Source organism: Callospermophilus lateralis, chromosome 4 (assembly GCF_048772815.1).
Source record: "Callospermophilus lateralis isolate mCalLat2 chromosome 4, mCalLat2.hap1, whole genome shotgun sequence".
Lineage (NCBI taxonomy): Eukaryota > Metazoa > Chordata > Mammalia > Rodentia > Sciuridae > Callospermophilus > Callospermophilus lateralis.
Genome location: NC_135308.1, coordinates 166,453,865 through 166,465,045, shown reverse-complemented (window position 1 = coordinate 166,465,045; position 11,181 = coordinate 166,453,865). Strand labels below are relative to the sequence as shown.

Here is an 11,181-nt window from a genome sequence, read left to right as displayed (position 1 = left end):
GTCTTTCTCACTCTGCTGGTCTGCTGGCTCCTCTGGGACTGCCCTTCTCCTCCTCGCTGCTCTCATCCCTGGGCCTGCACTGCTCACGGATTCTCCCTGTGCACATGGGCCACCTCGGGCCCGAGGGCTGCCCTGCTGGACACAGGGATTGGAGCAGCTCCAGCACTGTCTGGTCACCTTGCTGTCTGCCTCTGCCTCTTCGTCTTGGGCTGGGCTGCAATGAACTGCACAGAGGGTGGCCAGTGGGATGTGAGCCTTGTTCTCACCTGTGCTCAAGTGCAGGTGTGATGGGGGCTGGTTAAGTTGTGTGCACACGGCACCTGTGAGGCCTGGGCTTGTTCCTTCCACACATTATTACTGAGGTCCACTCTGTGCCTGGCACAGTCCTAGACCCTGGGACCCAGCAGCAAGCAGGGCACGTCTGCCCTTGGGGAGCTTCCTCCTGCTCCCAGCACACCCCCACAGGGAGCAAAGTGGCCAGGCTTCCTTCTGGCTGGATCTTTTTGAGTTCCATCTGTCTGAACTGCCCCTCAGCATGGGCTGGTTTGTCCCTGGGCAGCACTGGCCCTGTGTCCCCCCAATTGGAGGACATCCTTATGGCTGGGCAGTCTTGATGGAGAGCCACCATTGATCATAAACCCCTCCGCATCTGGGTGACTCCATTTGAGCCACATGGAGCCAGGGCAGCTGTCAACCCCCAAGGAAAGGTACAAGGCCAAGAACTGACATCCCGACACTGGGCCCCCTGAAATGACACTTCTAGGGTCCAAAATAGGGCTCCCTGCTTCCCAGAGACCGGACTGATTAGGGAAATCAGAACAAGATGCTGCTAAGAACAGGGGTGAACAAGGTGGGGTCTGGGGGTGTCCAGGGAGAGGCCCAGGAACCTGGAGGCCTAGCCTCCAATCTGGGCCCTGCCCAGCTGCCTTTGCTCCTTGCTACTTACTGGATGGTGAGACTCTCTACACACTGCAGCTCCAGGGTCCAGCAGGGCCCAGGCAGGATTCCACCCTCACCCCCACCCCCCACCTCTTGGAGGATAGGTAGGTTGTACTAAGAGATTCAGGGCCTGTCCTTAGGTGGGGCCAGAGAGGCATTGGTTTGGGGGCTCGTGGGGGTGGGTAGGCCAGACTTGAGTGGGCAGAATGCCAACAGATCCAGGGGTGACCTGTCGTAGCGTCCCTTTCCCATTTTCCTCCCAGTGTAGTGGGAAGGGGAGAGGTGGGCACGGGGAAGAGGTCATGGGTAACCTTAATGACCTTACCTGAGTTGTCCCTGAAACCAGCCTCTCATGCCAGGTTTGTCTTTAGGAAATTCATCCTGACCACAGGCAGAAGCCCACCCAGGAGCGCTGAGGGGCAAGCTGACCATCAAGCTGTCCCAGCTGACAGTGAAGGGGTCCTGGACCAGCGGGGAAAGTAGACGTGGAGAAAAAGGAGGGGTGCCGGGTTTCTGCTCTCGCGACTAAAAGGCTCAGGGGTCACTCCAGTTGAACTGGGCTAACTGGGCTCACGAAATAACCACACAAGAGACACAAATACCTTTTTCTTTGGGGTCGCTGTGACGGCTCCTCTGACCTTAAGGGTCCGCAGAAAGAGAGAGAGCAGGCGCTGACCCCTTTTATTGAGAAGTTATTTAAATGAGGCCAGGGGTCAGGTTTCAGCGGGCTGAGTCTGTCTTCATGATGTCCACTGTCAGCAGGTTGACTGACACCTGGGTAGGCCACACCCAAGGGCAGGGTAAGAGAAGGGGACACACACAAGGCACTCCCATGCAGGATTCTATCCTAAACAGCCCAAGGGGTTATATTACAAGGGAACAGGTGAGCCTAGCTTCACCCCTGGGGCTGTAGCAAGACACACCCATGCACGAGACGCCGACCCTCGAACCCAAGAAGGGTGGGGAAAGCTCTGCCACATTTCTGTGACTGAGCGTCCCAGCACCCAGCCGGGGAGTGTGACTCAGTCACGTGTCAGGTTGGTCTCCCACAGAGGGGGGTTGATGTTTGGGGTGACATTGAATCAGGATGAGGACCCTGGGTGGGCTTTTTGCACTGTGGACCCCTATGCCTGCCCTCTGCCCTTGCAGAGGCTGTTCCCCCTCCTGGACCCACCTTCTGGACTCTGCCTTCTTTCCTGGATATACCAAGTGTGACCTCTGTCCTGTTCTCACCTCAGGGCTCTCCAGCACCCACCACCTGAAACTCCAGTGGTCCTTTCCCCCAGTGGTAGATCTCATGCCAGCCCCAGAAGGCACTGGGCGACGAGCTGGCCGGCACAGGGGATCCCAGCAAGTTTGCCAAGGGATGAGAATCCCCCCCCCCGCCCCCGCAGCACACCATGGAGAAGGTGGGGGCACCTGGCCCCGCAGGGCGGTGGCTCCATGCTCAGTTCTGCCTATAGGACTGAGGCGGGGGGTTCCGGGAGGACGGAGGGGGCTTCCTTGGTGTGCAGTCATCTCCCCGTCCCTTCAGTCCTCGCCCTCCTGGGAATGTGTCCCACCCCTCCGCAGCGAGGCTCAGACAAAGGCGGCTCCCTTCCCCCGCGGCTGGGGTCCCCACTGCCCGGGCTCGGCTCCGCCTCCGCCTCCGCCTCCACCGTCTTCGGCTGAAGCTCTTTTACTCCGCACAAAACCTGGGCCCGCCCCAGAGAGAGGCGCTGCTGGGACCCCTGCTGGAGCAGGGCGGGCCAGGAGGCTCCAGAAGTGACACGGGCTCTTCTTCAGGTGCCGGGGCTCGGTTTGGCCAAGGGCACGCTGAGGCTTCCTTCTACTTGCGGCGCCCCACATTGCGGATCTGGAGCAGATGTGCGTGTTTGGCTTGTTACTGCGTGCACTTGTTTTCATTGGTTCCATTTATTTATTTTTGGTACCGGGATTTGAATCCAGAGGCACTTACACACTGAGCTACATCCCCACCGCTTTTTGTTTTTGAGACAGGGTCTCACTAAGTTGCATAGGGCCTTGCTAAATTGCTGAGGCTGGCGTCGAACTTGCGATCTTCCTGTCTCAGCCTCCCAAACTGCTGGGATTGCAGGGGTGAGCCACCGCGACCAGCGCCAATTGTTTATTTGGTAAATTATTTTTTTATTTTTTGCGGCCATGGGTATCGAATTCAGGGCCTGATGCATTGCTGGGCAAATGTCTTACTACTGAGCTACACTCCAGTCCTAATTTTTAATTAAAAATCGGATTTCACATTAAAACATTTCATTTTTATTTTCATTATTTTTCCAATTTTTTTTTGTAGTTGTAGATGAAAAGAATGCCTTTATCTCATTTGTTTCTTTTTATGTGGTGCTGAGGATCAAAGCCAGGGCCTCAAGCACGCTAGAGAAGCGTTCTGCTACTGAGCTACAGCCCCAGCCCTATTGAAATTTGTTTTTAAACTATAAATTGGGGCCACTCAGAGTATGATTCCCTGGTTTCTTGGGAGGGCCGCCCAGCACACAGCCCCTCCTCCTGGACGCCCTGCTCCCCCACGGCCTAGGGCCAGGAGCCCTTTCTTCAAGGGGCAGTGCTCCTCCCACTCCGGTCATCTTCAAGTCGTGATAAAGGTAGTCCTGAGCGGACGCTCCCACCAGGCCCTGCTGGAACGCGGGGAGCAGCCCTCTGGCCGCGCTAGGGCCCTGCCTGCCCCTGCGGTGCGCTGCTTGGCCACTCTGCCCGAGGGGCGGCCCCCTAGTCTGTGCGGGCTTCCCGGGAGAGCTGAGGCCGTTTCAGGAGCGGGCCAGGTTCCCGGCACCAAACAAGACCCATTGAGGACCGTTCCTGGTGGCCACAACACCCCAGAGGACCCCGGGTGCCGCCGCTGTCCCTGGTGCTGACTGGCCTGGCCCGTGGACTCACCCCTCCCAGGAGGCGGTGGGGCCAAGGTCAGGGGCCAGCCCGGCGGAGAGGCTTCCCGGAGGAGGTCAGACTCAGGCAGGTGTCCAGGAGGCCAACCCCCGTCGCCAGGCCAGGCGTCCTCCGCTGCCCGGGACCCAGCAGAGGGGCCTGGCCAAGGGAGGCTGGTGCGGGAGTTTCTGACGCGCCTTGCTGCGGCTGTTCTGCTTTTACTGGCGAAAACATTTTTCTTCTTGGTGAAAACATTTCCCAGGACCCGCCCAGGCCTCGCCTTGAGGCTCCCTCATCTCTGAGGAAGAGGCTGAGATGGAGGCTGCGCGGGCTGAGGGGGGGGCGGCGGCCAGGCTGCGGTGAGAACGAGGGCAAGTACGCGGCCAGGGCGGTGGGCGCGGGGGCGACCGGCGGGCTCCTCGCCGCCCCGGGGAGGGCCGGCTTCCGCTTTGTGACTGTCCCCGTCGGGCAGGAAGCAGCGCGTGGCCTCCGGGAACCCCCGGCCCGGGAAATCCGCCGGGCTCCGCCCCGGCCCTGGCCCCGCCCCGCCGCCGCCCCCCGCTCGGCGCGGCGCGGGCTGGGCGCGGGCTGGGCGCGGGCTAGGCGCTGGGTTGCGCGCGCGCCAGCCTCGGCTCCGGACATGTCGGGCCCGCGCGCCGGTTTCTACCGGCAGGAGCTGAACAAGACGGTGTGGGAGGTGCCGCAGCGGCTGCAGGGTCTGCGCCCGGTGGGCTCCGGCGCCTACGGCTCCGTCTGGTAGGGGCGGGGCAGGGCAGGTGGGGGCCGGGGCGGGACCGAGCGCGCGCCCCCTCCCCGCGCCGCGCCGGTGCCCGGTGGGGAGGGGCCTCGCCCTGCCTCCGCCCCCGGCCGGCGCGCCCCGGAGGAGTGAAGGGGGGGAGGGCGCGGAGGAAACTTTCCTCCCAGACGCGCCTCTCGGCGGGGCGGGGGTCGCCCTACGGCCCTGCAGGTCTCAGTGTCCCCCACGGGGGCGGAATCCTGTGGCGTCACAGCTGACGGGAGGGCCGGTCTTCCGTGGCCCTAAATGTCCCAGCAGCCCTCCAGGACTCTCTTGGGCAAAGGCCAGCCGCCCCCAGAGCCTCGCAGATTTCCCGCGCCCAGACAGGCGCTATTTGAAAAGGGAGAGGCCAGTGGGGGAGGTCAAGACCTCTCCCTTAGAAGGGCTGCAGCCCTGTGTGTCATGCCCCCCCTTTTGTGGGTGTTTCAGCTTCTTACTGGGCTTAGGCTTGAGCAGAGACGCTACCATTCCTCCTATGATCTTTGGGTGGTGTCTATACCCCACCCAATCTGGTCCCCACCGAGGAAACGGCCTACAGTTCCAGCAGCTAGAGTCTGAGGCCCAGAGGATAGACCTGATGGGTGCTGCGGCCAGGTGCCCCTTTCCTGTAGGCACCTGCTGCAAGGTGCCTGAGAAACCCTAATTGCTGCTGCAAGGCCCACAGTGAGGTCGATCAAAGCAATGGGCATTGAGAAGTGCTCGGGATCCTTGTGAGGCCAGTGTCAAGTAGCTGCTGTCCACCGTAGATGGTGTTGGGGAAGAAGGCAGGGGCTGTCAGGCTCTGCAGGGTAGAAGTGGTGTCTCCCATCCCTTCCGGCCAGTTCCCAGGAGCTGGCAGCAGGCTCACATCTTCAGCTATTGCTTGCCTGCCATCAGAAGCCTCCAGCAAGTCCTGTCTATCCCAGGGCAGGGCTCTATCTTCATCTCTAAGACCTCAAGGGCAGAAAGAGTAGGGAAGATGTGGAAGTAGTTCTAGAGGGACTCTCCCTCACTGGACTCACCTTAGGATTCGCATCTGGGAGCCCCTGGGAGGAGTCGGATTCTCCCAGTGAGGCTGCCTCTCTGGCCCTGTGTCTGCTCAGTTCCACTGCTGAGGCTGAGACCAGGTACCAATTCTCTCCCTCTTGATTGCACAGATGCAATCAGACCAAAGGATCTGAAGCCCCGCATGAGGGACCGCTGCCCTCATCCAGACTCCAGGAGTGACTTGGATCTTCCCCTGCCCCTGATAGGGGCTTTCTAACACCCTGCAAATGAGCATCCCAGACCCAGCAGGCCCTGCCTACAGTGTGGTGGGCGGCCGGGGGGCAGGGGGCTATCTCCACTTTCTGGAGGGGGATAGTCCTGAGAGGAATAGAGGTGTGTGAGAGATAAGGGAGATAAGGGACAAGCATCAGCCAGGGGAACAGGCTGTGCAGAGGCCTTGCTGACAGACTCATGCAGATGGTTCATAGCTGAGCCCTTATCGTGAGGGACCAGCGGAGGACGGGGGACTCTCTATTTGTGATTGTGGATGATGATGATGATTGCATCCTCTCCAGTGAAGGGGTAGATGGCTGAGAAGCCCAGTGCGGAGATGGAGGATCAGAACTCTAGGGAGTGGGTCTGTGGGCCCCTAGTCCCCTTCAGCTGGACATTTCCTACAGTCTAGTTGCTCATTTAAAAATTAGGATGCACCTAATTTTTAAATGAGTTGGCTTAGAGTTGGCTCTAAATTCTGTAGTGAACCTCCCTGCTCACGGGATTCAAGGGTGAGGGGCCAGGGGCCGTGGGGTACCGCGGGAGCGGCCGTGGCTGCTTTCCTGGCGGATTTTTCCATGCCCAGGCCTCGCTGTGAGCGGGGTCTGGGTTAGGGGCGAGAGTCGCCGGACAAGAGAAGACCCAGGCCCCACAGGAGAACGCTGTTTGGTGGTGACCTGAAGACTCCTTCCTGGAGCATGCGTGAGGGGTGTGGATCAGGGTGAGCGGGGAGCAGGCGCGGACCGTGCCTCTAAGGCCGGACCCACCTGCGGAGCACCGCCTGCGGCCCTCTGCCCAGGGCCCAGCGCGGGAAGGCCCAGCGGCCCGGCTGCACCCTCTCACTTGCCCGCCTTGCAGTTCAGCCTACGACTCACGGCTGCGCCAGAAGGTGGCAGTGAAAAAGCTGTCGCGCCCCTTCCAGTCGCTGATCCATGCGCGGAGGACCTACCGGGAGCTGCGGCTGCTCAAACACCTGAAGCACGAGAACGTGAGCCGCCAGCCCCGGGCGGTGGGAGCGAGGGCACCCGGGAGGGCCCCGTGGTTCTCGGGGGTCCGCCGGGGCGGGGCCTATGGGAGGCACTCCCCTGCAGGGTCCACCGAGGACCCGGCTGGTCCTCACCTCCGGGCGCTGCCCGGCCTCTGCCCGGCCTCCGAACCCTGAGCCTGCCTGCGCTCCCACCTAGGTCATCGGGCTTCTGGACGTCTTCACACCGGCCACGTCCATCGAGGACTTCAGCGAAGTGTGAGCTGCCCGACTGGCGCCGTGGTGGCTGGGGAGCTCGTCCAGGAACGGGGCAAGCTCCGTCCCGACCCCTGATCTCATTGCAGGTACTTGGTGACCACCCTCATGGGCGCCGACCTGAACAACATCGTTAAGTGCCAGGCGCTGAGCGATGAGCATGTCCAGTTCCTGGTCTACCAGCTGCTGCGTGGCTGAAGGTGAGGCGCTGGGCTCTTACCCTGACTGAGGTCTGGCCTGCGAGACGCAGAGGGGGCCTGGGCTCACCACGGCCTTTCCTCTGCCCTAGTACATACACTCGGCCGGGATCATCCACCGGGTAGGTGCGGCGCGGTGAGGGTGCGTCTGCAGGGTCGCGGCCTCCGCTGACGCCCCGCCCACCCCGCAGGACCTGAAGCCCAGCAACGTGGCGGTGAACGAGGACTGCGAGCTCCGGGTGAGGGCCGTGGGTGGGTGGGCCATGGGGGTCAATGGAGGGGCCTAGAGAATGTCTGTGGTCGCTTCAGATCCTGGACTTCGGGCTGGCACGCCAGGCAGATGAGGAGATGACGGGATACGTGGCCACCCGCTGGTACCGCGCGCCGGAGATCATGCTCAACTGGATGCACTACAATCAGACAGGTGCTGTCCACCCTTGTCCGCGCGGCACTTGACCAGAAAGGGCCGGCAGAGCACACCCACGCTGGGGAGGGCGGCAGAGTGGTGGGAATGCGGCCAAAGAGGGGCAGACAAGACCTGGGGGCTGCTTTCACAGAAGCCTGGACCATGGTGGAGGGGATCCTCTGGCTCGTGGGACCAACCTCTCCCCTTTTCAGGGCAGGGTATAGAGAAGGAAGGACCCTGCTGTCTCTGGGCCTACATGTGACTTGAGGGTGACTGGGAGGACTTCGTGTGAGCATACTGACAGACTCTCCCCTCCTCCCCCAACAGTGGACATCTGGTCTGTGGGTTGCATCATGGCTGAATTGCTCCAGGGAAAAGCCCTCTTCCCAGGGAATGACTGTATCCTTAGTCCAGGCTGGGGAGCAGGGTGGGGGTGGGCTTTTGCCCTCTCCGGCAGTCTCTCTTCCTCTGCTTTATGCCATACAACCTTGGGCTCACTGCCCTCAGCTGCAGGACAACAGGATCCAAATTCTGGGGCGTAGGGGCTGGTAAAGGTCCATAGCTTGCCATGTGGTGTTTCCTGAGCCAGGTAGACATTGACCAGCTGAAGCGCATCATGGAAGTGGTGGGCACACCCAGCCCTGAGGTTCTGGCAAAGATATCCTCGGAGCATGTGAGTCAGTGCCCAGTCAGCCACCAGCTTCCTCTGCTGACCAAGCCTCGGGGAATGGGTGGTGTGGAGAGTATGGGCAGGGTGGCACAGAGCCCAGGTTAGACACCAGCCCCTTCAGGGGGAATGGGAGAATGGGGAGGGATTTCCTGGCACAAGGCTCAGTGAGGACAAAATCACAGCACACAACAAACTGTTCTGGCCATGGGCAGTAGAGGGGAGTGGGGTGCAGGGAACTCTTGGGTCTTATCTCCTGCAGGTGCTGGAGCCATCCGATCCCATGAGGGAAGAGGTCTGTGGTCTCCTGGGTTAGAAGCTGGAGACGAACAGTCCTCTCAGGCTCTTCTCATGTGCCCCCAGGCCCGGACATACATCCAGTCCTTGCCCCCCATGCCCCAGAAGGACCTCAGCAGCATCTTTCATGGAGCCAACCCCCTGGGTGAGGACTGACCCTGGGCTAGGCTGGGCTCCACATCTGATCCTGGACATGGAGCTCACCCCCATCCCCACTGCCCCTTCTGCAGCTGTAGACCTTCTTGGAAGGATGCTGGTGCTGGACAGTGACCAGAGGGTCAGTGCAGCTGAGGCACTGGCCCATGCATATTTCAGCCAGTACCACGACCCAGATGATGAGCCAGAGGCTGAGCCCTATGATGAAAGCGTTGAGGCCACGGAGCGCACGGTGGAGGAGTGGAAGGGTGGGCAGGGGCATGGGAGGGGCAGTGGGGGCTCAGGGGCCTGAGGACTGTGTTCTCCAGAGCGGGGTTTTGCCTGTTTCCTGCAGGAAATTCTCCAGTTTCTCCCAGCATGGTCTGTCCTCCACCCAGAGTGGAGCAAGTGGAGATGAGTGTGTGTGTGTGTGTGTGTGTGTGTGTGTGTGTGTGTCTCTCCAGCAGAGTTGGGGGCAGCATAGAGCAGGTTCTGGTTCTCAACCTGAGTTGAAGCTGCTTTTAGAGGTGGTGGGCATAGACCAGGCGGTGGGTGTTGACAAGCAGGTGCGGGGCTGGGCCGAGGGAAGCACAAATTCACCCTTTTCTTTCGCCTCCTCCAGAGCTCACTTACCAGGAAGTCCTCAGCTTCAAGCCCCCGGAGCCACCGCAGCCGAGTGGCAGCCTAGAGAGTGAGCAATGAGGCGCTGCCCAGCAGCCACGCTCCAACACATGGACCTGACCCTGCTCCTGGGACCCTTTGCCTTAAGGGGAACTATACACACGTGAATGCAGGAGTGTAGGCACATGTGTCTGCCGTGTGTCAAGAGAGTCTGGGCAGAAGTGTCCCTGGCCTACTTAGTCCTCCCGTCCTCTTCCACCCATCAGGCTCCCTCAGGATCTCACTCTGTGGGATCTGGGTGCCATTGGGGACCCCTGAGGAGTGTAACTATCTCTCCAGATCAGACTCACAGGGTCTGCGATGGGATGAGGGTGAATGGGCAGGGCCTCTGGAGACTCAGAGGGAGAGTTTCAGTAGTTAAGCTGCCCAACCTCTAAGTGGGGCACTGCCCTAGGAATTGCTGAGCTGAGGCAGGGCCAGTGCCCCACCAGGATGGGCAGGGTCTAGCTGGGGGGTGGCAGGGTGGAGACCACCACCAGATGTCCAGTCCACAGCTGCTTGCAGCCCTGTGTTTGCCTGTGGCATGTGTGCAGGAGTACGCACTCTTGTGTTCACATGTCGGGACATGTGCAAGTGTGTGCTGGTGTGTGAATCTGTAGGTACCCAAGGCCTAGCAGCCGTGTCTGGCAAGAGGCGTGAGTTGGAGGAGTCACAGTGGTCACTGTCCTCCCCCAGTTCCAGATTCCCAAGGGGTGTTGAGACTTTGGTAGGTACCATGTTAGGGCTCTGGGGGCCCAAGGGCACCCCTGTGGGCAAAAGCTGGGGCTTTCTCCTCGGGGAGGGAGGCTTCAGCAAGTTCCTGAGGCCTGCAGGTACAGTGCCAGCTAGAAAGCTGATGAGCAGGAGGTCTAGCCATGAGGAGGCTAAAGCAGACAGCACACGGATGCCGATTTGGACACTCCTGTCCCTGGACCCTGGCCCAAAGCTGACAAGCCTTTGCCTGCTTCTACCTCTGCCCACTGTTGTGGCCCTACAGCAGGAGATCAGGGTACTCAGGTCTGTGGGTCAGTCCTCATCTTCCCTTCTCCCAGAAAGGAGCTGACCACGTAAACTCTGGGACAGGGTCCTGCTTGGAGATCTGCTGGGGGTGTGGCTCCTCCCAGGAGAGGGATGTCAAGTGCCTGCACCCCCAGAGGTGCACAATAAAGGGGTTTCCTCTTGCTCAGTTTGTGTTCAGGCCCCAAACCTTCTGTCCCCTACTATCCCTTTGCCTAGAGGGGGTGGCTGGATCTCCATGCTTCACACATCTCCAACTGGCCTTGCCCCCCAGAATTCTGTACTGTCCAGCCCCCTTGGTCCTCCAGTGAGACCGTCAGACATCTGGCATCCTCTCTGCTCCCTGAAGGGTCTGAAACCCAAGAGACCAGGGAAGGTGAGGCTAGGGAGCTCCAAGGGAACAGGTATGATGACCACTCATACACTGACCCCAGCGGCTTTGTGGGGGAATCCCTTAGGTGGGTGTGGCTCCTGGCTCACACTCATACCCTCCCTCACTCAGTGGTCAAGGAGACCACACAGGCGTCATTTAGATGTCTCTGGGAACAAAGACCTGCCCTTCCTCAGTATTGAATGGGGTAGAGGAAATGGCTTTCCTTTCCTTCCTGGTTAGGGATAGAGAGGCCTCTTTAACCTAGGGACTCACACCATAGCTGCTGTTATTGCAGCTCACATGTGGGGACAGTCTAGGTC

At 60.3% G+C, this 11,181-nt stretch overlaps 1 protein-coding gene across 1 annotated transcript; it reads left to right on the top strand.

Annotated features, from left to right (window-relative positions):
* The first annotated feature begins 4,437 nt into the window (after positions 1-4,437).
* On the top strand, positions 4,438-10,655 carry Mapk11 (mitogen-activated protein kinase 11). Its single transcript, XM_077109348.1, is given in 12 exon segments — positions 4,438-4,590; positions 6,728-6,857; positions 7,054-7,112; positions 7,199-7,308; positions 7,397-7,428; positions 7,498-7,545; positions 7,616-7,730; positions 8,040-8,111; positions 8,306-8,385; positions 8,743-8,821; positions 8,907-9,080; positions 9,434-10,655. Coding segments are annotated over 12 exon segments (1,095 nt in total). The 5' UTR covers positions 4,438-4,474; the 3' UTR covers positions 9,514-10,655.
* Positions 10,656-11,181: the final 526 nt, after the last annotated feature.